The sequence below is a fragment of the Loxodonta africana genome, chromosome 16, assembly GCF_030014295.1.
Source record: "Loxodonta africana isolate mLoxAfr1 chromosome 16, mLoxAfr1.hap2, whole genome shotgun sequence".
NCBI lineage: Eukaryota > Metazoa > Chordata > Mammalia > Proboscidea > Elephantidae > Loxodonta > Loxodonta africana.
Genome location: NC_087357.1, coordinates 3,952,479 through 3,979,245, shown reverse-complemented (window position 1 = coordinate 3,979,245; position 26,767 = coordinate 3,952,479). Strand labels below are relative to the sequence as shown.

The 26,767-nt window shown below is 56.2% G+C and overlaps 1 protein-coding gene across 21 annotated transcripts in view; it reads left to right on the top strand.

Moving 5' to 3' along the window:
* The window catches only part of JAKMIP3 (Janus kinase and microtubule interacting protein 3), a 51,046-nt gene extending 25,009 nt beyond the window's left edge, over positions 1-26,037 (top strand). For 4 of the 21 annotated variants that reach the window (XM_064269150.1, XM_064269148.1, XM_064269139.1 and 1 more), the window contains 16 exons: positions 485-616; positions 2,057-2,092; positions 2,859-2,918; positions 6,212-6,340; positions 9,280-9,408; positions 11,236-11,319; positions 12,467-12,529; positions 14,439-14,537; positions 15,053-15,160; positions 15,441-15,500; positions 18,135-18,200; positions 18,762-18,830; positions 18,905-18,982; positions 22,215-22,418; positions 24,083-24,148; positions 25,987-26,037. In XM_064269150.1, the coding sequence (XP_064125220.1) occupies positions 485-616; positions 2,057-2,092; positions 2,859-2,918; positions 6,212-6,340; positions 9,280-9,408; positions 11,236-11,319; positions 12,467-12,529; positions 14,439-14,537; positions 15,053-15,160; positions 15,441-15,500; positions 18,135-18,200; positions 18,762-18,830; positions 18,905-18,982; positions 22,215-22,418; positions 24,083-24,148; positions 25,987-26,037 (1,434 nt within the window). Of the gene's footprint in view, positions 1-484; positions 617-2,056; positions 2,093-2,858; positions 2,919-6,211; positions 6,341-9,279; positions 9,409-11,235; positions 11,320-12,466; positions 12,530-14,438; positions 14,538-15,052; positions 15,161-15,440; positions 15,501-18,134; positions 18,276-18,761; positions 18,831-18,904; positions 18,983-22,214; positions 22,419-24,082; positions 24,284-25,986 lie in introns of those variants that run through there. The other 17 variants (XM_064269152.1, XM_064269149.1, XM_064269142.1 and 14 more) reach the window with 12 other exon arrangements.
* Positions 26,038-26,767: the final 730 nt, after the last annotated feature.

The following is a 26,767-nucleotide window of genomic DNA, read 5'->3' as shown; positions in this document are numbered from 1 at the left end:
AGTCCTGAGGGCTCCTGAGGCCACCAAGGGGGAGTTTTGCCAAAGAGTAGTCAGCGTGATGCGGGGGCCCTGGAGCAAGGGTGCCCTAAACACCCTCCCTGCAGAAGTCCCCTTCTTTTCAAACTCAGGAACAGTCTGGTAGGGTGTGACATGGCACAGGTGGTGCCAATGGCTGCATACTCAGGGGCACAACACTGTCCTATTCTGGCCAGACCTGCCAGCAGGCTGCTTCCTGTGACATTCTCAGCAGGGGGGCAGGGGAGTGGGGAGGCTCTCAGCTTAGCCCCATTGCTACAGGGCGGCCAAGACACGGGCCTTGTCCTCGTAGGCTCGGCATTGAGTGGTCTGCTCCAGGCCTGAGCAGAGAGGCCTCCTCACCCAAGCCAAGGGGTGGGCAGGGATGGGGCTGCTGGCTGGATGCATGTTGGGTGAGAAGACCCCCCACCAGCCCACCACCTGTAAAATGACCTGGTTGACTTTTCAGAGACAAAGAGCCGGGATTATCAAGAGACCAAGTTCCCTAAATGACCTTGATCAAAGTCAGGATGAAAGAGAAGTGGACTTCTTGAAGCTTCAGATTGTTGAGCAGCAGAACCTCATAGATGAACTTTCCAAGGTAACCAGGCCCCCTCTCCTCTCCCACCCTGCTCCCTGCTGCCCCATCAAGCTTGCTCCCACAGCCCCTTGCCCTCTGGTCTGGTCAGTGGCGGCCTGGCATGGATGGGAGGAAGAGGAGAGCGAGGGACCCCATGGGGTTATATCAGGCTGGCTGTGTTCACCCACACCAGCAATGGTCCTGTCAAGTGGCCCTCCACATACCCCTCTCTGCTCTGGGGTCTGTGAAACACACCCCTCTTCGTCACTTCGGGATTCAAGATCAGCAGTACTGCCTGTCGTAGTCCCCTGTGGCTGCTGTAACAAAATGCCACAGACTGGAAGGCTTATAGGAACAGAAATTCATCCTGTCATGGCTCTGAGGCCAGGCATCCAAAATCCAGGTGTTGGCAGGGCCACGTTCCCCCTCAAGGCTCTGAGCCATGCTCCCTCCCTCTGCAGGCTCTGAGCCAGCGTATCTCCGGCCTCTGCCTCGGTCTCCACACAGCCTTCTCCTTCCTCTGTTTCTCCTGCCTGTGTCCCTTACAAGGACTCTTGTCACTGGCTTTAGGGTCCACCAGGAAAATCAGGATGATCTCTTCTCAACATCTTTCACTTAGTTTCATCTGCAAAGATGCTTTCCCCAAATAAGATCACACTTACAGGTTCCAGGGATTTGGATGGGACCTGTCTACTGGGGGCTGCCATTCAGTCCTCTGCACTGCCCTACCCTTGTGCCCTCACTGCCCCCCAGCACAGAGTTGCAAATAGTCTATGACTAAAAAAAAAAAAAAAAAAAGCCTTCTCAAAAGATCCTAATTTGAGTGTGTCACCCACTTACTGTTGTGACCCTGAGCTACACCTCGACAGATTGGATCCCCGGGGACAGTCCGTACCTGCAGGAAGGCTGCAGAAGGGAGGGCAAGAACCCTCCCCACCACAGGTGCAGCCCCCCACCCAGACAAACTGGCCTGTGGCGCTCAGAGCCTCCAGGAGGGGAGGAGCAGATGCCCTGTAGGCAGGGGCCACATGATGAGCCTCACCCACACAGCCCTACCTGAGCTAACCCCAGATGACTCTTGTTCAACGGCATAGTGATTGTCAGCCTTAAGAGTAACAAGGAGAAAAAGACAAGGAAGAAACCTTGGTCAATTACAAATGCGATTACCTCAGTTTCCAAGGCCCCTCTCTGCTGCTCAGAGAGTGGGAGCCCAGCCGCCGTGCAGAGGAGCCCCACGCTTCTACAAGCCCTTGCTGCTCTTAGCGGGGCTAGCTAAGGGAGGAGGGGCCCCAGGGCAGAGTGGAAACACCTGTCTCAGGATGGTGCTGGCCTGGAAGTGTCTGCAGGAGGGCCTGCAGTTACCGAGCGCCCACACTGGGGTGGCCGGCCTAGGGGACTGCAGTCCCCTGAGGGCCAGGATCCACATTACAAGTGCTGCAACGTGCTGTTTTCTTTTCCCAGACCCTTGAAACTGCCGGCTATGTGAAGAGTGTGTTAGTAAGTACCAGTTGTTATCCTCTCTTCCTGTGCTGACACGAACTTCTGGTGTGGGTGTCCGTGTGGACCAGGGTGTACTCAGTGTGGACAGAGCGGCTGTACCTGCACTGTGGATGGATTGTGTTGTCATGGCACCACGTGCCCCCAGGCTGCAATGGGGGTGGCGAGGCCTCCATGAGGGTCAGATGGGTGCTGGGACCCTGCAAACACCCAGGTCACCTGTGCAGCCCCGCAGGGGGGTGCCCAGCTCTGGTTATTCTTCAAGGCCTGGAATCAAGGGCTTCCTCCAGGGGCCTCCCCTCTCCACGGGGTTTCTCCCCCTCTACCCGAGGGTTTGGGAGTTGGTGCTCCTGCCACAGAAGTGTGAATGGCTTCCAGGAAGTGTGTGTAAGGGAGCCCAACTCCACATATGTGTGTGGAGGCTGTCTCTGCGGCCCCTGCCCAGAGAGGGCTGGGCCATCGGTTCTTCTGGAGCATCCCATTTCTGTGCCTGACCCTCAGACAGCCCTAAACCTGGGCCGTGCAGGGAGGCTGGTGCATGGGGGACCTGCGCCCCAGCCCGACAGAAACAATGAGCCTCCAGACTTCCAGACAGAGACAGCCTGAGTGAGGGCTTTCCACTTTCGCGTACTCACAACGATATGAACCAATCTTGAAATCATCTTCTGTGTCAGCTCAAATGATGATACAGGAATAGTGAGCTGTGTGTTTACAACTGGAGGAGCTGTTCAGCTACTTAAAAAATCTGTTCAACTGGTTTTTTCAGGAGCGAGATAAGCTTCTAAGATATCGGAAACAAAGAAAGAAAATGGCAAAACTCCCCAAGGTAAAGGAAAAAGTGATGTCTGTGGTCCTAAAACCTGTATTTTACTTTTAACTGAGGTGAGCCTCCTCCTTTGTAAATGGAAAGGAAGTGATTTTATTTTTTCTAGGAATTGTTACTGTGAAATAACTCAAAGTAGGACCCAGGGAAATATTCTGTGTTTGATTTTAAATTTAAAAAAATCTAACCTTATTGCTTTTAAACCTCCAAGAGTAGGTGTGAATTAATGACGATATTAGGACTCAGCCACAGGGCACTGGTGGTGGGGGTATTCCTGCCCACCTCTGTGTGGTGCACTGTTCCAAGGACAGCCGGCTTGCAGCCCCGAGTGTGGCTGTTTTCAGTGGAGAGGCCCTCACTGGTGCCACACACCCCCTGTGGACCTGCCCACCACCAAACTCCCTGGCCTCCATCCTGCCCTGCAGGCTGACACACACACAAACACAGTCACACACACACATGCACGGACAGACACAGGCTCCCCCCACGTATACATACTAACACACACACACAGAGTCACATGTACCAACAAAGACTCACCTACTCATACACACATACATACAGTCATATATACACACACAGAGATGCACATAGACACACACAGCCCCCCACATACGCATAGTCACACACATACAAACAGCCCCCACACACACAGTCATACAGACATACAGCCCTCATACACATACGCGTAGTCACACACACTGACACACACAGCCCACGCACATACACATAGTCACACACACTGACACACACAGCCCACACACACACGCATAGTCACACACTGACACACAGCCCCCACACACACATACACACTGGCACACACACGCACACTGACACACACAGCCCACACATATACACATAGTCACACACACTGACACACACAGTCACGCACACACACAGCCCCACATACACATACTCAGACACACTCACACACACTCATACACACAGACACACACAGCCATACACAGTCACACACATACACACAGTCATACACACACAGACACACATACACATAGTCACACACATACAGACACACACAGTCACACACTCATACACACACATACAGTCACACACAGACACACATACACATAGACACACTTATACACACACAGACACACACACATACCCATAGTCACACACACTCATACAGTCACACACATACACAGTCACACACACACACAGACACACATACACATTGACACACACAGCCCCCTACATACACGTACTCATACAGACACACAGACACACACACATACCCATAGCCACACACACTGACACACACAGCTCCCCACGTACACATAGGCACACACACTCATACAGACACACACACACACATAGTCACACACACAGCCCCCCCACACACACACAGTCACATGCACAGCCCCCCCCACACACACACAGTTGCACACACTGACACACACAGGCCCCACACAGGCAGGTCTTCTCCCCAGGGATATTTGAAGACCTGCGGTAATCTCTCTGCAGCACAGTCCTTTTGAGAAGCCTCTGATGTTTATTAAGGAAGAATCTAGAGGAATCCCCAAAGGAATTTCCCACTTCATGCAAAATCTGTGTTGTTTTATTTCTGAAGAACGATCAGTGGTATTACTCATACAGGTTATTAGATACTCCTCAGTGGTAAACAGGGGCAGTGGTGGCTCACTGGTAGGACTTTTGCCTCCCATGCAGGAGACCTGGGTTCGATTCCCAGCCAATGTACCTGGTGTGCAGCCACCAGCGATCTGTCAGTGGAGGCTTGCGTGTTGGTATAATGATGAAGAGGTTTCAGCACAGCTTCCAGACTAAGACAGATCAGGAAGAAAGGCCTGGTAATCTACTTCCAAAAATCAGCCAGTGAAAACCTGGTCGATCACAGTGGTCCAACTCAAACCAATCCCAGGGGCGGTGCAGGAATGGGTGCTGTGCTGTTTTGTTCCCTTGTGCGTGGGGTCGCCGTGAGTGGGGGACCGATGCAGGCAGCTAACAGCTTTTCTGGCCTCGAGAGAGGTGGTTGGTGGGCAAGGGAGGACAAGCAGGGGGAGGGGTCCTGGCAGAGAGAAGGGAAGGAGGCTGTTGCAGTGGGGAGTGGGTCCTGCCCAGCTGAAAGCAAACACACGAGGTTTTTAAACTGAAGGAGGCTGGTCTCTGGGACAGGCGAGTAAGTCACCAAGTTTACAATCAGGGCCCTTTGGCTCTGAGTGTTTCTTTCCTTGTGAAAAGGCTGCTGGATCCTGAGAGGCCCAGGGAGATGAGAAGTCCTCTGGTTAGGCAGTGGGGATCCTCAAGACTGAAGGACAGAGAACGGACAGGGGGATATTTACACAGAGGAGACCATTGAGGCCATCCCACCCAGTTCCTTGCAGCAAGCCACTTTTCAAAACTCAAAAGGTGGGGGGTTTCTTTAACCATCACTACTCTCCAGGATCCTAGGGGTTACTGAGCTTTGTCAGAGGGCACAGCGTGCCCAGGCCAGGGGTCCCCACTGCTCTACAGAGGCATGTGGGAGAGGGGCCAGTGAGAGCGGTTTGTGGGGCCGATGGGTGGTCCCAAGGCCTGCAGGTAGAGGACCCAGCCGTGCCAGCCGATGGAAGATCCACAGAGTTTGACCAAGGAAGAAGGAGGCCTTGAGTGTGATTGAGAGCAGGGCCAGGACAAGAGGAAGCTTTTGGATTTTGTAAGATTTTTTAAAACTAGATGACAAAGTCTCGGGTCAGAAGGTAGAAAGTGAGGGACAGGCAGGGGAGAGAGAGCCTGGATGCAGAAGCTGGCGGTGATCTTGGGGTGACCTTGAGTGGCTCCTCGGTAAGTCTTCTCACACTGGCTGGCCAAGTGACCCAGCTTTTCTTTAATTCCAGTGTGTCAGGGACTGGTGCTTTGAAAACACAGCAAAGAAGGACCACTGGAGCACTGACCACGTGCTGAAACATCAGGGCTCCTATTGTTCCTCTGGCACCTGGCCACAGTTGAGGGCCACTGCCCAAAGGGAACTACAGAGACTGCGTCACACAATGAGGGCCAGTCCAGAACCGCTCATCTGTAGAAATCCAGGCCATTCCCGTTTGGGCCTTCGCCAGCCCTGCTTCCAGGACAACCAAAATTGCCACCTTCACAGCCAGGCCGCCATCCTGGCCTAAGATAAGGCAGCTGTGGGTGGAGATAGGACCGAGTGGGGCATGGGTCTGTGAGGAGGACAGCATCAGAGCCAAGACACAGGAAGGGGAGGCAGGAGGAAGCTGGGAGGCCTCTGAGGGTGCCCCGGGTCTGGGTCTGTACTAACATTGCCTTTTGGTCAGAAGCCAGTCGTCGTGGAGACCTTCTTTGGATATGACGAAGAAGCTTCCCTGGAGTCAGATGGTTCATCCATCTCTTATCAAACAGACAGAACGGACCAAACCCCGTGCACCCCCGAAGATGATTTGGAGGAGGTAATGTTAGAGCTCCTTCGGCTGCTCCTGGGTGCTAGGGCATGGGCGCCGCTTCTAACAGGCTGGGCGTGGAATTGGGGCTGGAGTGGGCGCCAAAGAGCAGGTGCAAGTCCTGGCCCACCTCCCAGGGCCTCAGTTCTCTCAGAAAGTGGACGTTTCTACCCGCATTAATAAATTGTCTATGGTTTGAGCCGTGGGACAGTGAGGAGCACGCCTCACATCGCTCAATGGGTTGTCACCAAGAAGGCCACCCTTCCTTAGTGCTCATACCTGCCATGCAGCTCCTGGTTGATGGTGTCCACATTGGGGCGAGAGGGGAGGGGGCGTCTGCCAGGGCCTCTGGGACCAGGGGGCACTGTGACTCAGTGGGCTTGTCCCCTGGGGGAAACAGAACCAACAGGAGATATATATAGATATATATGTATGTATGTAGTTTTTTTTTTTTATGTATGTTGTAGTTAGGTGCAGTCGAGTCGATTCCAACTCATAGCGACCCTATAGGACAGAGTAGAACTGCCCCATAGGGTTTCCAAGGAGCAGCCAAGCCCTTAACCACTATGCCACCAGGGCTCCATAGACAGATATAGATATATAAATATATAGATTAGATATGTATATAGTGAAACCTGTGAAAGCTGGAACTCATTGGGACTGCCTTATTTTTCCAGGTCTCGAAAGTTTTCTGCCCTTGACAGGGTGCAAGTCTTACCACTTTTCTACCACTCCTTTCAGTGGAAAATATTTAAGTTTTCCTTCACTAACAGATTTCTGCCTTACATAGGTTCCAGCTTTCTCAGCTTTTACTGTATGTATATCATTTGCTAAGTAAAATGTCGGCAGTTCAAATTTACCAGCTGCTCTTTGGAAACCCTATGGGGTAGTTCTACTCTGTCGTATGAGTCAACTCAATGGCAACAGAGATACGTATGTACATGTATATATATATGTATGTGTGTGTGTATATGTGTATATATATATGTATATGTATGTACGTATATATATGAAAAGAAATTTATTTAAGCAGTTAGCTCACGCACTTGTTGGGGCTGGCAAGTCCTAACTCTGTAGGGCAGGTAGCAGTTTAGAAACTCAAGCAGGATTTCTGTGTTACAGACTTGAGGCAGAATCCTTCTCTTTCCTGGAAACCTCTGTTTTGGCCCTTAAGGCCTTCAACTGATTGGATCAGGCTCGCTCAGGTTACAGAGGGTCAGCTGATTGTAGGTGTTAGCCACACCTCCAGAACACTTGAATAGCACCAGCTAGACTAGCATCTGACCAAACACCTGGGCCCCAGGTCCTGGCTGAACTCACACATAAAATTAGCCATTGCAGGGCCCGAGTGTCAGTGTCCTCTCCTGTAGAAGGGACAGCGCTCACCCTGCCCTCCTGAAGGGCTGCCCAGGAGAGTTCTGAATGGTCAGTGGAGGTCAGTACCAAGGCCACGTACCTACCTCGGGACATGCAAAGGGCAGCAGAGGCCTGAGAAGAAGCTTGCTTCCTGCTGAAAGCACAGCTGGCCTTCCCACCCCAGCCCTTCTTCAGAATGACGGCTGCCCTTGAACCCAGGCCACCACTGTGATGCCCGGGGCAGGAGCTTACATGTGGTGCATTTCTCCTCACTGTGGGTTGAGGCCATGGATAGGCCTCCACCAGGATGTCCTGGTGGCTGAGCGCTGGCCAAAGACCCCCTTAGAGTCTCTTGGACCAGGCAGAGGGAGGGATGGGCCGGGCCACGTGAGGGCTCCCAGGTCAGCCACTCGAGACGTAGCTGCCCTTCCACAGCCAGGCCTTTGGCCTCTCCTCTGGGCAGCAAACTCTTGAGGGTCCATGGAGCCCTGCTGAGGGCAGCAGTAGCCTTCCCAGACCCAGCTACTGCTGGCCTTCTACCAGGGCACAGCAGGCATCATTTCAGCTAGAAGGATGCATTCTGGAAAGTACTCTGCAGGAAGTGAGCCTGTAAATGGAGATGTACACCCCCCACCGCAGGCAGCTTTGAGCAGGTCCCCAAGTCCAGCTCTCTGCCCACGCCGCCTCCATGAGCCTGTGCAAGCCCACAGTATTGCTGGGGGCTGGCGCAGGAATGGAGGGGGCTGGTGCAGGAATGGAGGGGCTGGCGCAGGAATGGAGGGGGCTGGCGCAGGAATGGAGGGGGCTGGTGCAGGAATGGAGGGGGCTGGTGCAGGAACGGAGGGGCTGGTGCAGGAATGGAGGGGCTGGCACAGTAATGGAGGGGGGTGGTGCAGGAACGGAGGGGCTGGTGCAGAAACGGAGGGGGCTGGCGCAGTAATGGAGGGGCTGGCGTGGGAACGGAGGGGACTGGCGCGGGAATGGAGTTGCTGGTGCCGGAATGGAGAGGGCTGGCGCAGAAAGGGAGAGGGCTGGCAGGGGAATGGAGTTGCTGGCGCGGGAATGGAGGGGCTGGCGGGGGAATGGAGTTGCTGGCGCGGGAATGGAGGGGCTGGCGCGGGAATGGAGGGGGCTGGCGCGGGAATGGAGGGGGCTGGCGCAGGAATGGAGGGGGCTGATGCAGGAATGGAGGGGGCTGACATAGTAATGGAGGGTGTACGGTGGTCTGGTTGGCACCAGGAACCCCAGCCATTTAGGCTTCCACGGGGAGCCAGCTCAACTCAGAGCCTCTCACCTGGGGCTCAGGGCTCACTTCTGCCTCCAAATACGGCTGAGGTCACAGGTCAGCATCTCCCCCCAGTAACCACCACCCACTTGGAGAGTCAGTTGGAGGGAAGGATCTCTAAAGAGGAAAGAGCTCCGTGGATTTCATGAGGAGGGAAAGGAGGTTAGGGGCGTCACTGTTGACTGGGTGTGTTCTGCGTGCCTGTCTCGTGCGAGCCCAGTCCTAACTCTGCACCGTCTCTCTGCTGACTGGGGACATCCTGCGAGCTGGCCTCCCAGTCCTAACGCCACCTTGTCTCTGTACACAGGGTGTGGCCAAGGAGGAGACAGAGCTGCGCTTCCGACAGCTCACCATGGAGTACCAGGCACTGCAGCGCGCCTACGCCTTGCTGCAGGAGCAGGTCGGAGGGACTCTGGACGCTGAGCGAGAAGTTAAGGTCTAAATGACTTCCATTCCATGATGTTGGGGCCACAGCCTTCCCCTCTCGGCCACAGACTTTGCAGGGATGCTCCCGTGGCCTCCCACCTCACGGGCCTGCTGCCCCTATGGGCACTTTCCACTCTTGGGACACTCACGGGCATCGGAAATCAGTGTGCACCGGCCGCCTGGGGTCCACCTGGGCAGTGGGAGGACGATCCACCACAGCGGGCTGGACACGGGCAAAGGATGGTCCCCAGGGGAGCCGTCTCCCAGAAGGCCACCCCGACCAGGGACACAGACCTTTGAGATGGACTCACCTTCCTTGCAAATCTGCTGCATGCACAGGAGGGAGGGCTTGTTCGAGCGGTACTGGAAATTGCTAAATTGATCCCCCCGCTCAGCACTCGTTGAGCTCACAGGCCGTGCCTGCCTCCACCCGGCTCCATGAGAGCTGATGAATGCAGCCCTACTGGAAGTCAGGGTGACCAGGTGGGGCCTTCTACACCCCAGGGCTACCCTTCTTCTGAACATCTGGTGGGCTGGGAGAAAGGAGCCGAAGCGAAAGCAAACTGCAGATAGAAAGAACCCAGAGGTGCCAAGGTGCCTGCGCAGTGATGGTGCCCCCTGGAGGCGCTGCAGGGCAGACCATTCAGGGAGCAAAACTGAGTGTGAGAGTGTATGTCGGTGGTCTGTGTGGGTGTGCATGTAAGTGTGTGTGTTAGTGTGTGCTAGTGTGTGTGTGCATGTGAGTGTGTGTGTGAGTGTAAATGTGTATGTGCATGTGAGCATGTATGTGTGCATGTCTGAGTGTATGTATATGTGTGTGCACATTTATGTGTATGCGAGTGTATGTATGTGTGTGTTTGTGTGTTTTATGTATGTGTGTGAGTGGGTGTGTGAGTATATGTGGGCTTGTCTGTGTGTCTGTGGGTGAGTGTGTATTTATGTGAATGTACATCTGTGAGTCTGTGTATATCTGTGTGAATGGGTGTGTATGTGTGTACATGTATGTGTGTGTCTGTATACCTGTGTGAATGGGTGTGTGAGTGTGTATATGTATGTAAGAGTGTCTGAGGGGTGTGTGTATGTATGAGTGACTGTACATGTGTTTATGTATGGGTGAGTGTACATCTGTGTGTGTATATGTATGTGTATATTTGAGTGTTAATGGGTGTGTGTGTACCTGTGTGTGAATGGGTGTTTCAGTGTGTGTGTGTATCTGTGTGAATGGGTCTGTGTGTCTATGTCTGTGAGTGAGTGTACATGTATGTGTGTCTGTACATCTGTGTGAAGTGTATGTATATGAGTGTCTGTATGTCTATGTGAGTGGGTATGTGAGTGTCATTTCTGTTGAGTTTTCATCCTTATCACAAGAGACAGAGACAAAGCCCCTGGCCAGCACCAAGCAGAGCTCACAACAGGATCTTGGTTGTTCTCATTGGCTGTTGAATCCTGTGAACTAGAATTTTATCTCAAGATCTCTCAGAATTAATGTATAGCTTCCCCTAGAATCTGAGTGAGACCACTTTCTTCAAGTAGGCCTTAAGATGGTTCCCTTCTGTGAGCATTTCTTCCAGAGGAGTCCGTTAGTGGCCACTTCTCGATTAGACAAACCCAGGCAGATCTGTCCTCCTAAGACGTCCCCATCTGTGAGCATCTGTCCCCTCCTGGCTTGTAGAGAAAGTTTGATGTCTCTCCTCCTATCCTGCAGACCCATGAGCGTCTGTCCCCTCTTGGCTTGTAGAGAAAGTTTGATATCTCCCCTCCCATCCTGCAGACCCATGAGCGTCTGTCCCCTCTTGGCTTGTAGAGAAAGTTTGATGTCTCTCCTCCCATCCTACAGACCCGTGAGCAGCTACAAGCAGAAGTACTGTGTGCGCAGACACGGATCGAGGACCTGGAGAAGGCCCTGGCGGAGCAGGGGCAGGTGAGGGCTGGAGCAGGACTGGGAAGGGTGCAGGGGGACCTAGGGGTGTGCAAAGTGTCTGCCTTGAGGAGGGCAGCGAACATGGGCATGCACGTGACACGCATGATTTGCTTCCACCTGCGAGGTCAGCACACTGAGCCAACTTTATACCCCCATGTGGACGGCTTCAACATGGAAGGTTCCCTGGGGGCCCAGGCACTTTTGGGGTCACCATCTATCTGTCCAGGAGGCCCACAGCAGTTCTTAGTAAATACATGTTAATTCATGGATGGACAGAGAACCACACAAGTGTCGGCCACATTGCCAAGGTCCTTTACCGATGCGTGATTCCCAGAATCCCTGTAACTGGGCTTGATTCACGCCACAGGGCTACCTCAAAGCCTGTCTGGAGCCTCCTCACACACGGGCTGCAGGGATGGTGCTTTTGGAGCCCAGCCTGTCCCTGACCCGGAGAGCAAAATCCCTGAGGCCTAATTCAGTGTTTGAGGCCATTTTGCAGATGTTGCCATCACATTGTTTATGCTGGAAAAGAAGGTGGCCAAGGTGGTTGGGAAACTAGGTGGAGGAGGAAGAGGTAGAGGGGGGAGGAGGAGGAAGAAGAGGAGAGGAAGGAGAATACAGCTTCCTTTCACCTGGAAAAACAAGTCTTTCAGACTTGGAAAGGATATGTAGATTGATGAAAAGAACAAAGTTCAGTGTCTGAGGCAGCCAGCTTTCTTCCTGACACTGTGCTTTGTACTCCAAGTGCTGCTGGTGGTGGGAAGGCCACAGAGCTCAGGAGGAAGAGGCGTGTGCTCAGGAGGCGGATGCCGTCCAAGGCCTGACCTTGAGGCTGGCCATCGAGGCATCCGCACGCTGGGCCAAAGAGCGCAGGTTTGGCCTCTGACCTCAGGTCCACATGCTCAGTGGACCAGGAAGCCTGCGCTGAGAGTGGCTCTCCTGCTGGTCCCAGGATCCTTGCTCTTCCAGCTGTGTTGTGGCTCCCATGGGTGGGCACTGTTAGGGCCATCTGGAGCATGATGTCCATTGGGCGGGTGGGCTCTGGGCACCTCGTCTTGGGAGCCAATGGGGTGCCAGGCGGGTCCTACGGGAGCTCTGAGATTACTTTTTCTGCAGTGTGTTCGTTTCTTCATTTTCCGTTTTCAAGGACATGAAGTGGATTGAAGAGAAGCAAGCCCTGTACCGGAGAAATCAAGAGCTTGTGGAGAAGGTATATCCCAGGCCCCGTCCGAATCTGGGTGCCCAGTGGGTCCAGGCTCCCTGAGGGCCCATGAAGATGTGGGGGCCTGTGGTGCTAGGTGGGGTGGGGGCTTGGGTTCTTGACCACCCTGCCCAAGGCCCTTCTGTGCCTTGTTCTCTGCAGGGCCTGTCAGTGTCTCCGGGTTGACTTTTTCTCCTCTCTGCCTCTGGGGGTGATGATGGGCTGGAAGGGGGCCTGGGGGCTGGCTCCCATGAACAGCCCTGCCTCTGCAGGCTTCTCGATTCCTGCTGTTTGCTGGCAAGTGTTTGGTGACTGTGACGTTGGGAAGAGTGGCCTTTTGAAGCCACTGGAATCGTCCAAGTTGAAAGCCTGGCTGGGTCAGGGGCCTGTGTCTAACCAGGTCCCTCTCAGAGGCCACATGGCGCTCAGGGAAGACGTCCTTTAAAGTCCACAAGGAAGGCCTGGGTGTCCATTTCCATCTCTGCTGGGCAGCTGGGAGTATGGTTCTGGAATACCCAGCAGCCAGCTCACTGAGAGGCTCCCGGCCCCTGGACATTGTCCCTGTCACCCCCACACTAGCTTGGCTGGTCAGAAAGCATAGTGGGCAGCTGGCTGTTCTCACCGATGGCCTCAGCTTCTGCCTCAAAGGCCCCACGTCTTCACTGGGGTGTGCAGTCAGGGTAGAGCAGAGTCCCCTCTCCATCACGGCCTCCTCTAGCGGGGCCCTTCCTTCAGCCAAGGTGGAGACAGGTGATCACAGCACTGAGATGACACTTCCAATTTGGGGAATAAGACCCCAGAACTGTTTGAGCAGTTCATGTGGAATGGGAGGGCTGGTTACAGTCCAGAGGCAGGAAGGCCCCAGGCCTCAGAGTCACTCAGGCGGCAGCAGCCCTGCCACCTCTCCCCAGCAGCTGGTGGTTGCCTCATCCCCTGGCAGAGAAACCTGGGAAGGCCGTGCCCCCACCCTCAGAGGGCAGGGTGGCCGCGGGTGGGGAGCAGCCTTCTGGAAGCCAAGATGGCCAAGCTCTGAACACAAGCAGCTTGCCTGCCGTTTCAGCCCGGCAGCCCCAACCTAAACCCTTACCCGATGGGAGTCGTGCTCTGGGCCGGTCCCCTTCTTAACTGTGAGCACCTGGGGCTCCCTGTGGGCCGCCAACATGTGTTTCAGCACAAGAAGCCTGTGTCTAAGGCCCTCACCTGCCCACCTGGGGCCTCTGCTCCTAGGCGAATCTCAACCTGTCATCCCTCCAGCATCAGAGCAGCCTCTCAGTCACCTGACCTCCTTTTAGGGGGGTGGGCTGAGCCATTTCTCTTTGCTGGGCCCTCGGGGGCCATTTTTCCTGTCCGTCCACAGGGCACTGTGGGACAGTGTGGGCCTCGCACATGGTGCTCGCACATCATGGTCCTATTAAATAGCCCCTTAAGCAAAGGCAGTGCCGAGGGAGCCAGGTACCCCACACAGGGCCCAGGTGGTGGGAGCACCCTCAGTGCTGGGTCAGCATGAGTGATGGAGACACTGCCTTGGCCGCTGGTGTCCAGCGAGGCCTGGAGTGGATCAGGACATTTTCCTGCCTTTGCCCTCAGTGGGTGTCTCCTCCCACCATCTGTTCCTACACGGCCAGGGCAGGCTCAGGGCTTGCCCCTCAGCCTTAGGGCTCCCTGCCCCCTGTACTGGCCCTGGAGTTCAGCTGGGAGACGGAGACGGGGTCCCCGCAGCCTCATGGGACACATTCAAGAACACAGTCTGCAGTGAGGTCTCCGTCCAATACTCTGGGGGGCCTCTAGGGACTAGTTCCATCCCCATGGGGCAGGTCAGCTGCACACAGGTGGTCTGCTCTGCCCAAAAGCCACAAATGGCCTCCTCGGGGTAGGAGACTCTGGCTCACTCTGAGGCCAGTGACCTCTGATCTCCCAGATAAAAGAGATGGAGACAGAGGAAGCACGGCTGAAACACGAGGTCCAGGATGCGAAAGACCAAAACGAGCTGCTGGAGTTCCGGATCCTAGAGCTTGAGGTGCACGTGCGCTGCAGGCATCAGGGGCGGGGAGGGCTCACACCTCCACACCTTGGGCATCAGGGGCAGGGAGGGCTCACACCTCCACGCCTCGGACATCAGGGGCAGGAAGGGCTCACACCCGAGTATTCCTAGGCTCGTGTAGCCCCCACCTAAGCCCCCCACCTGAACCCCACCTGAGCCCCCACTTGAGCCCGTCACCTGAGCCACCCTGATGGGTGAGCAACGAGGACTGGGCTTGAGCTCAGCGACCTGCCCGAGGCCACACGGCTGAGGTGACAGTGCCAGGCTCCTGCGAGGCCCATGCCAGGGTCACCCTGCCCTTCCAGCCTAGGGGAGCCCTGCTGCCTTCAAGAGCTCTGCGCAGGGGGCTGAGCTCCTAGGAACACCCGGCTGACCCCACGCTTGGTGGCCTGTGTCTCTACCCTGCTCCTTGGCCCACCCTGGCCCAGCCCCTGGAGGAGGAGACAGGGTGGCCAAAGCCCACCTGTGCCCAGCTTCTTCCCCTGTCCCAGGAGAGAGAAAGGAAGTCACCTGCCATCAACTTCCACCACGTGCCCGTGCCCTTTGTGGACGATGGGAGGAGCCCTCTGCAGGTGTACTGTGAGGCCGAGGGCGTGACGGTAAATCCCAGCCCTGGGATCCCCTCCCAGCCGTCTAGCTACCCTCGCCCCGTTCGCCACCCCCAGTAGCCCCACTACACTCACCCTACCACACTCACCCTGTTCTCCCCACCCGCCTCCCCGCCTTCCCATCTCCCAGCCCTGCTCACCCCACCAGTAACCCCACCACACTCACCCTGTTCTCACTACCCATCTCCCAATCTCCCTGTCTCCCAGCTCTGCTCACCCCCTTCACCCCGCAGTCGCCTGGCTGCACTCACCGCTCTTCCCTCTGCCCCAGGACATACTGGTCTCAGAGCTGATGAAGAAGCTTGACATCCTGGGAGATAACGCCGTAAGTGTATGTCGCTCTCCTGACTTGTGCATGCCCATGCCCTGAGCCCAAGTCCCAGCCCCTTCCCGGCCTGGAGCGCCTGGAATGGCCCCTTTGCATGCAGGGGCTTTCCCCTTCCTCCCGTGGCTCCTGCACTTGCTCATGGACCATAGCACCCCGGGGACACACCTCTGCCCCAGTCTTCAGACTCCTTCGTACTCTGGGTGGGGGTGGACTGCTGCCACCTGGCAGTCCAGGACACCTGGGGCTCTTGCGGTGGGGGGGGGGGCACGTCCTATTGCCAGACCTTAGATTATACTTGTGGGGGGCAACAGCTAGAGAAACCAAGTCCACAGAAATCCCCAGACCTCATTTGGTCAGGAGTCTGGGTTTTGCTGCAGACTCCGTGGAGGAGTGTGAATTCCCAGTGGCAGAGGGCCCGTGCCCCTCATCTGCCCTGGGTTGTCCATCTGCACTCATCACCCCCACCCCTATACCAGGCCCTGTGTTGATGGGACCCCCCCCATGCCTGCCCTCACTTGGGGAGCAGCTAGGAGAAGAGGAGGGAGACCCTTGTGGGGGGGCTTTCCAGCCTCATCACCCTTCTCTCAGACATGGGGCTCCATCGTAGCCCTGGGGATGGGAGGCCCAACCCGTTCAGGCAGTGAGCTCCGGATCCAGCCCTGGGCATTGGCCCCACCAGGGTTTTTGGGAGGATTTCCCACCTGGACAAAGTGAGGCCCTGGGGGCCCTGAGGGCCACAGAGCTGATTTAGTGGCAGCACAAGGACAGGTGGAGCCGTTCCACAGACCGGTTCAGGGCCCCTCGGAGCCCCCAGCACGGCCAGTGTGCGTGGCCACCCCACACCACATGGGCTCTGAGCTTCTTCTAGCCCAGTTCAGAGGTGAGTGGGACTGGGCACACCTCTGCGTGTTATGCTCAGGGCCACACAGAACAGCTCCTCGGATGAGCGGAGATGTCCTCCTGGTCTGACCTCAAGGCCACTGCTGAGCACACAAGCAGAAACCACACATGCCAGTAACCCAGGACGGTGCTGTGCAGGGTCCAAGCTTACGAAACCCATCTGGGAGCCAAGAGTGGGCTGCTGGTGAGGAAGGTGATAGGACAGACTGGCCACCAGCAGATGACAGGACAGACAGGCCACCATCAATGACAGGACAGGCCACCAGTGATGACAGGACAGGCTGGGCCACCAGCAGGTGACAGGACAGACCAGTCCACAGATGCCTTCACTACTCAGTCCCACCCCAGTGAATGCTGCAGCGCCCACAACAGCCTTGTGGGCACTTTAACCCTGACCTGCTGCCCCCAGCGGGCAGGGCCCTGGGAGCTGAGAGAAGAGGCTGGCGAGGGCGAAGCGGACGCCTGTCCACCACTGCTGCACATGGGCAGCAGGAGAAGAGCTTTAACCACACCAGGTGTCAGCCCAGTTTAACTGTGTCTGGGAGTCCCACAGTCACCCTGAAGCCAGCTCCCAGCCCCTGTCCACCCCCAAGTCCCCCCTCTCAAGCCTGGCCATCACACAAAGCCCTGGCCAAGGAGTGAGGTACCTGGCCGGGTTCCTGGAGCAGGAGGGACAAGGAGCGTCATACCCTAGCCAGTAGTCCTGCCCTGTGGGAGAGTCCCCCGCGGAGCCAGAGTCAGAGGCCACACAGACAGACCACCTCTGCCTGTAGCCTTCGAAGCAGCTCCCACAGCAGGAACCCCCGTGCTGACTGCGCGGGGTGGGGGGAGAAAATTGAGGAGGAGCCCTCAGGGAGCTGCGCTGCAGAAGGTGGAGGGACACAGGGTGTCCCAGCGAAAGGCTCCGCTTGCCTGACAGGCTTGGGGGTGCTGTGAGAGCCTACTCCACTGCAGCAATCTGCCAAGTCCCTGCCCCAACCTCCGTCCTCTGTGCCTTTCCTACCCTGTCCTCCCTCCCCTCCCCCTCCCACTCCCTCCTCACCCCTCCTCCCCTCACCCCTCCCCCTCCCTCCTCCCCTCTCCTCCCCTCCCCCCTCCTCCCCTCCCCCCTCCTCCCCTCCTTCCTCCTCCACTCCCTCCTCCTCTCTCCTCCCCTCCCCCTTCCTCCCCTCCCTCCTCCTCCCCTCTCCTCCCCTCCCTCCTTTCCTCTCTCCTCCCCTCTTTCCTCCTTCCCCTCACTCCTCCCCCTCCAGTCTTAAGCCTGGCTGTCCTGAGAACACTGGACTGGTGAGGCCCAGGGTCAGGTGCCAGGGCCTGGGGAGCCCGTGAGTGGTAGTGCTGGTCCCAAAGCCTGAGGGCTCCTGGGGGAGGCAGGGAGGGAATGAGGGGAGGCCAGCTGCAGGCGTTGGGGCCATTCCCAGCTGTGAGCGCATCCTCCACCCACAGTGCAGAGGCTTCTGCCCATGGAGAGCTGGGCTGGGCCAGAGTGGGGAGCCCTCCTCTCTTGAAGAGCCCGTGGCCGCTTGCTTACTAAGCCACCGGTGGCTCTGACGGGCCTGTGCAGCTGTTAGCCGAGACTGCCCCGTCACCAGCAGTCAGGGCACCCAGCGAACAGTGCCAGGAGTGTGGGGTCAGAGCCCAGGAGGGCTTCAGTAGGAGCCACCCCTCACTGTGATCCAGCCCCCGACACACCCCAGGAGCTGTCGCCCTGACTAACTGTGCTCTGCTTTGGGGCAGAATCTGACCAACGATGAGCAAGTGGTTGTCATCCAAGCAAGGACCGTCCTGACCTTGGCCGAAAAGGTAATGGTGACCATGCACACACTCCATGATGGGGTCACCTGGGGAGGGTCATTCCAGCCCCCTGCCCTGGGAGATGTGGGTGCAGGCCAACTCAGCCATGAGGTTGGGCCTGCAAAACAGTCTGTTAGGCCTGTAAGACCCTCCTCTGAGGGCCGTCCCCCCAGGCTCCCAACCCCCCAGCTTCCTGCTCCCATAGCTGCCACCCTTCTGACCTCCCCACACCCTGGGGCCACCTGTCTGGCTGTGGTCAGGGCGGCCTCTACAAGCTCTTCAACAGGAAGGGGCAGAGGAGAGAGGGTGGGAGGATGTGGCTCAGGAAGACAGCTCACCCCTCTGTCTCCAGCCAGAGCCCTGCAGGCCAACTCTGCCCCCTGTACCCCAAGCCAGCATCCTCCCACCCTGGGGGGGAGGGAGGGCACTGGGGCAGGGGCAGCTTAGACCTGGCCACACCCTGGGGCCACGGAGCTCAGGATCCCGCCCAGCACCCTCCTCCCCAGGAGGAGCTGGAGGACAGAGAAGGCCCCAAGGGTCCCTGTGACTTGCTCGTTCTGTTGTGCCCAGTGGCTCCAGCAGATCGAAGAGACGGAGTTGGCCCTGCAGAGGAAGATGGCCGACCTAGAGAGTGAAAAGGTGGGTGCCTTGGTGGGTGCCCCACAGTGCCGCCACCACCCAGGTGCCAACCAAGGCCGGTTCTCTGTTCCCAGGAGCTGTTCAGTAAGCAGAAGGGCTACCTGGACGAGGAGCTGGACTACCGCAAGCAGACTCTGGACCAGGCTCACAAGGTGAGGGCAATATGTGCACCCAGCAGACCCTCTGGGGCCCCAGGGGACCCCCCACCGCGGCCAGCGGGGACTGTGGCTTCAGACTGGAGTCTGTGCTCACACTTAGGTCACATCTCTCCACGTTCACCTGCCCTGGTGTCCCTCCAGGTCAGGGCTCTGGGGGCAGCACTGGGCCATGGCTGGTCAGTGTCTCGTCCTCCAGATTCCAAGAGGAAGGCCAGCATGTTCTGTCTTGCCACCTTGTTTTCTTAAGTCATTATTTAAGGGTTTGCACATTTCATTATAATACTTTGTCTTCTTGAGCCACCCTTTGAAATCTTCTGTTCAGCTCTTTTACGTCATCATTTCTTCCCTTTACTTTAGCTGCTCGACATTTAAGAGCAACTTTCAAAGTCTCTTCGGATATCCATTTTGATCTTTTCTTTCTTTCTTGTCTTTGTCATGACCCCTTGCTTTCTTTATGTATGATGTCCTTAATAAGTCATTCCACAACTCATCTGGTCTTTGCTTTGGACTTTTCCCTGAACAACAAACCTTTGTTGCACCTTTAATCGGTCCTTCATGAGCTCAACCAGATGGGTGGCACAGTCTGGGCCCCAAGTGGCCCAGGTGAGCAGGACCCTGGGGTACCTGCGGGTCTTCATACACTCTCTGCTCTGTGAGCACAAGAAACCAGTTGCTGTCGACTCAACCCCCACTCATGGCAACCCCATGTGCGTCAGAACTGTGCTGTATAGGGTTTTCAGTGGCTGATTTTTTTAAAGTAGATGGCCAGGCCTTCCTTCCTAGGTTCTTCTGGGTGGACTCGAACCTCCAACCTTTCAGTGCTCAACTGTTCGCACCACCCAGGGGCTTCTAAGCACAAGAAAACAAAAACCAAACCCATTGCCATCAAATTGATTTCAGCTCACAGGGACCCTATAGGACACAGTAGAACTGCCCCATAGGGTTTCCAAGGAGTGATTCGTGGACTCGAACTGCCAACCTTTTGATTAGCAGCTGAGCTCTTAACCACTGAGCCACCAGTCCATAAAATGGGAGAGCAGCGTGAGCAGCGCAGGAGTGGTCCTCCAGAGGGCGCCTCGCCCATCCTTAGGGATTTACTCTTGGTGTGAAAGGCCAGATTAGCATCAGCTGCCTTGGTTCAGCGACGCCATTGTGATTCTAAATCTAAGCCAGCGGTCCACCACATCTCTTTTAGGAGCTGAAGCTTACCGTTTGCCCTAAGAAGTGGCCTTTGTTGTGGGTCCTGTGAGCTGGGCCTGCCCACTGTGGGAAGCTTATTTTGTGGATGTCAGAACGATAAAATGTCGGTTACGTCAAACATGGTCTTTCATTTCCTAAACTTCCTACCAAACCGGAAGGAGTTTTCGTGATCTGTTTGCCTGAAGGAAAGGGAACGTTGATTTCTCCTGTAACCTGAGAATTCCCTTTTTCATAAATTGTGGTCAGTAAAATTTCCCAAGGGAAAGGTTTAAGCTGCCCTAGATCAAACTGATAAATCTTTGGAGTCCCTGGCTGGTACAAATAGTCAAAGACTTGACTGCTAACCAAAGTCTAGAGGCACCCCAGAAGAGAAGCCTGGCAATCTATTTCCCAAAGATCAGCCATTGAGAACCCTGTGGAGCACAGTCCTGCTCTGACACACGTGGGGTCTCCATGAGTCAGAGCCAATTCTGTGACAGCTCGTTGGGTTAGGAATTCATCCAAAGGGCTGTGTCTTTGCTGCTGAGTTACTGCGAAGGGACAGCTTGTGTCTGTCCTTGGCAGTTCCTTGCTGATTGTATGGATTTTGGGTAAAAGCAGCGTCAAGGGGGAGCTACACCCCTGGCCTGCTTCATTCCTGTGTCGCCGTGGCTTCCATGAACCCCCATCCACCCCAGATCCACACCAGCTCTGCTCCCATGATGGTACGTAGCTCAGTTCTTCCTTTATCTTCAGCATCATGACATCATCCATGAGCTGGGTCCTGTGCCCTCGTAGTCCTGTGCCCACTCCCTGTCAGCTGCTCTGCCTCCCACAGGTCTTCTCATGGGTGAGGGTATTCAAGGGCCTGTCCCTACTCTGCAAGTCAACTTCTCTGCCTCTTATGTGTCTACTCATAAGAGAAAGGGTCTTTGCAGTTCAAGTTCATCCGCAGACATTCATGATGAGGACTGTGACCCCTAACTACCCTTCTCTTCCCATTCTTATTGCTCTTCCCGAACGGCCAGGACTGCCCGGCCCCAAGCCGTCCACACAGTAGAGGCCTGTCAGGAGAGCTTGGAGAAGGGCACTGCAGATGTTTGAGGACCACAGTCATGGTCACAGGGATGTGATGTGGGTGGCCCGCTGTTGGGGACCCATGGCAGCATGATGGGGGTTCTGAGTGCTGGGAGGCTGCATGGGCAGTGGGAAGAGCACTCTCCGGACCCTACTGGGGGCCCAGGCCTCCCCCTATTAGCTGCAGGATGTCAAGCAAAACACTCTGTGCTCTCTGTGCCTCAGTTTCCTCGTCTGTAAACTAGGCTAGTAAGATCTTCTGCCTCATGGAAGAGGTGGGAGATAGAATGACTGGAATCCTATTGTTTATCGCCGGGAGAGTGGAAGGTAATGAAGCTGGAGTGATGGCTGAGGCCGGGGAAAGGGTGGAGGCCTTGTGTGGAGGCAGAGTGGGCCGTAGAGAGAGGACCACAGTGGAGGGATGGGTGGGCGAGGAGGGGTGGGCAGTGGCCGGGTGAGATGTGTGGGTAGATTGCCTGGCTGGGTGGAGAGCCAAGGACGGGCCCCTCTTCCTGTGAATGTCAAGCAAATCTTTGCAAAAGCTGTGCCTCCTCCTCATGAAGGACAATACATGAAGCCAGGGGTCTGGAGGGTCAGATGGCATTTGGGGCAAAGGCAGAGGCCCTTCCTCTGTTACTTCTTCCTCGAGGCAAGCCCTCTCCACCCACTCTGCCCCTTCTGGTTATCATCTCACTCTAGTGGGAAATACCTGCTGACCACGTTTTTCCTAAGTTTAATGACATGACAAGCATTTTGCCATTGGCACTCCTATGGAAGTGAAATGACCACCCCCCCCACCCCTGCCCCTGTGCTGATTTTCTGCTGTTTAGAGCGTTGTGGGCCCAGGTGAGGGGGATGCTGTCATCCTGGGACCTCAGGCCACTGCCCTGTCAGTTTCAGGTGCCTCTTGGGGAGGGCTGGCAGGTCTGGGGAGGGGGTGAGGACCGACGGTCTCCTGGGATCCCCCCAGCACATCCTGGAGCTGGAAGCCATGCTGTACGACGCTCTGCAGCAGGAGGCCGGGGCCAAGGTGTGCCAGATGCTGTCAGAGGAGGAGCGTGAGAAGCTCAAGGTCGCCGTGGAGCAGTGGAAGCGCCAGGTCATGAGTGAGCTGCGGGAGCGTGATGCCCAGATCCTGCGGGAGCGCATGGAGCTGCTGCAGCTGGCACAGCAGGTGCGCGCGGGCAGGCTGGGTGGCAGGACAGGGAGGAGTGGGGCAAGGCCAGGCCAGATGCCTGCCTGGAGCCAAGCCATGCTCCCATGATGACCAGGGCTTCCAATGACCAGGCCGTTCAATGACCAGGCCCTTCAATGACCAGGGCCTCCAATGACCAGGGTCTCCAATGACCTGGGCATCCAATGACCAGGCCCTTCAATGGCCAGAGCCTCCAATGCCTGGATTCTCCAATGACCGGGGCCTTCAATGACAAGACCCTCCCATGGCAGGACCTCCCAGCCCTGGTGCCACACCCTTGCACCTGTCCACCAGACCAGTTTCCTGGGCCATGTACCTGAGGCCTCAGGATTCAGTCCCCAGATTGCCTGGACTCTTCCTTACTGCTTCCCTCAATGGTGTGGGCGCAGTCTGGGGCCAGGTGCATGCGGGCAGGCAGGAGTGGCAGAGCCTTTTCTTGGCCTCAGAGACACTTCGTGATCTCAGGCTGGTTCACTTCCAGCAAGAGGTGAGGCAACCCCGGCTGACTGGACGTGCTTCAGCACCTCCGTATGGGCCGTGTTGGCCTGGCAGTGACTTTTGTAGAAGTGTTACTCTACGTTACAAAAACCCCAAATGCAAAATGATCAACTTGCAAAATCAAATAACTAGTTACTAAAATTTAAAGTTAATGTGAGTGGGTTAATGTCTGACCAAAGAGTTGGTCAGTCACCAGGACGTCTGCTGCCTGGCTCCTGTGATTGTGAGTTTCCCCACATGCCCATCAGGTCTTCAGTGGCCATCAGGGTCACCTTCAGCCACCGCACTCTGTCAGCTGGACTAAGTTCACAGTGTCCCCAGGGCCCCTGGCAGGGTGCCCAAGTCCAGAGTGGACACGCAAAACTTGCATTTAATTGGCATTTCACTTTGTACAAAAATAAAGACAAAAAAACCCATTGTCATTGAGTCAATTCCAACTCACAGCAACACTATAAGACAGAATAGAGCTGCCCCATAGGGTTTCCAAGGAGCAACTGGTGAATTCGAACTGCTGACCTGTTGGTTAGCAGCCCTGCTCTTAATCACTGCACCACCAGGGCCCCAAAATAAAGACTGGGGTTCAGAACGCAGCACCACCCTGACAGGGACGTCCTCCTGTGACTCACTGCTGTGTGGCTTTCTGAGCTGCTTCTCTCTGAGGCTGGGAAGGCTGAGTGTTGACGTCTCACCATCTCCTTAGCCTCAGCATTACGGTGTATGATTTGAGATTGCAGAAGACTGGCAAGTACTGACCCAGCCACGTGAAGTGGTGCCCACGAAGCCTTCAGCTCAGCTGCTGGAACTAAACAGTAGGCAGAGAAAGGTTTATGTCTGGCGACACAGAGCCAGCCAATCCCTTCTCATGAGCCAGAGCGTTCTCAAAGTCCATGAGAGAGGACGAGCTGAAGGCTCTGGCCCCATTCTGACCGCAGCCTGTCTGTCATGCTCTGAACATGGGGGTGCAGGCAAGCTTTGGAAAGAGACAAACGTCAGACGCCTTGTGAGTCACAGGACCAGCACCCAGCATGCCTGCCACTCTGTGACTATGAGACCAAATGCACGTGAGAAAATCCTGACAGACTCTTTCCCACTTGGTTTTCCAAGTGCTGTGATTGTTGAGGACTGTCCTGCTTTTAACATTGCAGAGAATTAAAGAGTTGGAAGAGAGAATAGAAGCTCAGAAGAGGCAAATAAAGGAGCTGGAGGAAAAGGTAAAGGCAATGCACATGTTGGTGTGTCCTGATGGCACTTAGCGGCCAGGAGAGGACACAGTAACTCGGAGCCAGGTCCCTGGGGAGCAAGTGGACGTGTCACCAGCAGAAGACACCCAAGTTCAGAGTGGAGTTGAACAGAAAGAGTTTTCAGGGTGGTGGCTGCGTGGAGTTGGGGCTGGGAGACAGGAGAGCCAGGCCTGGGAGCATCCCCGTGGTGGTGGGCCAGCCCGGAAACCTCAGAGGGGTCCCACTCTCGTGGCCCCAGTTCCCATATCTGTAGCAGGTGCTGTGGGCCAATGTCCTGGGCCTTTTCAGTACTGATGCCCTGGGCTGTGCTAAAGCCTTAGACCCCCCCAAGTACCCCAGGCCTGTGGGTCTAAAAAGCACGTTCTGAAAGACTGAACTCTTCGGCTTGAGAACGAGCCACCCGTTCAACGAGCACCTAAAGCAGTTGCTGCAGGTTTAGGGAGCTCGGAGGGCTGACTTCCGGTCAGGTGGAGCCTTGTCCCGAGAGGCTTGTCCAGGGCTCTGTGAGGTGGCGGCCCTGTCTGGGGGCTGTTGGATCTGTGCTGTGTATATGAATACCACAGTCTCCCCACCCCCACCCCCAGCCCCAGTCAAGGAGACAGAGCTCAGGAAACCCCAATGCTCCCTGCAGGGCTTTGCTGAGCTTTGGAGGGTTCTCCTCTCTGAATTGGGGGTCACACTGTGGGGTGGTCTCACTGAAATGGGCACGGGGTGGACTGGCCAGTCAGGTGCCACCTCCCAGTTTTGTCCCTTCAGAGACAGCAGGAGGCTGGTGTGGTTGGGCTCTTCCCAGTGTTGGCCCTCCCTGAGGCTGGGTCAGCAGATGCCCCCCGCCACAGGAGTCCTTTCCTGCCAGGGGGGATGGGGAGCCCTGCCCTTCCTCTGGCCCATGACCACAGCAGCCCCCAGCCCAGATGGTCCTCCCCATTGCCCCCCCAGCCCTGCCCGTCCCCATCCCACTGGACCCCTTACTGCCGACCAGATGCCCAGGTGCCCTGCACCTCCCGTGGCAGCCCACAGGATGGCTCTGCCTGCAACACAGGGACAACTGGGGGTCCCGTGGGCTTGCTCAGGTTTACAGGGCTCAGGCCTCCACGGCGGGTCTATGTCTCCCCCAGACTGAGGGCCCCCTCCCTCCATTTTGCAGCTCCAGGTGTGGTTGTTTGTTGTATTAAGACTGGAATTTTTAAACTGGGCATTTATTTTATTAATCAAGCTGAAGTAGCTCTGCATTTCCAAACAGTCGCACCATTGCCGGGTTTTCTCTTAGTAAGTTGGTCTGGAGCCCACCCCCCAACCAGAAGGAAGCTTTGAGGCAGAGCTAAATCTCTCGGGCATGGGGCACACTTGATTGCCTTGAGCAGGACTGAGAAGAGTGTTGTCATGCACGGGGATCCCTGTGCTCCTGTCTGTCCACAAGCCCTCCGTGATTGTCAGTCACCACTCTGCCTGAGCCCCAGAGACTGGAGCCGCCTCACTGTGCTGGGGACGGGCATGTGGCCCCCCACTCACACCCAGACTCGGTTCCCTAAAACCCCTCCTAAGTGAGCAGCACGGGGCCTCAGCCCCTCAGCACATGCGGCGTGGGTCTCCTCCGTGGCTGACCTCCTAGCTGAACCGCCTGCTGACCGCCACCCACCCCCTCCAGCTGACTCCCTGGCTGCCTCCCCCTCTCACCAACCCCCACGAGCCCCCATTGGCTGCTTCATCCTATTCTGTCTGTGTCGTGCGTTATTTCTCACCAAAAACACTACCAACTCTCTTTTCTCTCTTTCCTTCCATTTCTCCCTCCTCCCCTTCCTTTTCAGTTTCTATTTTTGTTTTTATTTTTCTCCCTAGCTTTCATTCTCTGGTCATAGCTCGTCTTGGCTCCTTGATGTGGTGAGTATCTCAGGGACTGATCTCCCCAGCCAGGCCTGCTCCGTCCTTGAGGCCACCTCAGCCTCGCTAGGGGCCCAGGGGGCAGCCTCTGGTCCCATATTAGAGGGCGTCAGGAAGGTGGTGCTGGCTACCCAGGGCTCCACAGGGTGGTCCAAGACCCTGGCACCCTTCAGAACCTGCAGTCCCTGCCCTGGGTCAGGGTCCACAGCGAGTCTGCCCTAACTAGAGACACAAAGGCCTGGTTTCCTGGGGAAGGAGAGCAGAGGCCCCCCGTGGCAACCCACCCCTCCTAGGAAAACATGCGTGCACATGGCGCTTTTCTGGTGTGTTCCTTGTGGTACGTGCCCCCGAGGTGCCTGGCAGGAAGCAGTTCTGGTAGCCGGTGGTTGGTTTCCTTTTGGGTAGGCGTCAAGCACAAGCTGGGTGACACAGTGTTCGGCCAGAGACGGCTGGGCTGGCTGGGGCCGCGCTGCCTCTCACCAGTGTATAGTGGGGCTGAGCTGCAGTATCTCCACTGCACTGTCACACCAGGCCACCCTCCAAGGCTGATCCTGGCTGCCATCCACGAGGCGGGGGAGTGGGACCTGGCCTCAGATTCCATCTCGGTCTGTAGGGTACCCTGCGGGGTTGGGCTCTGAGCTTCGCAAGGGGCCCTTTCCTCCCTGAGACCATGATCATCCCCTTCCCCATGTCCCCCAACCCAGCCTT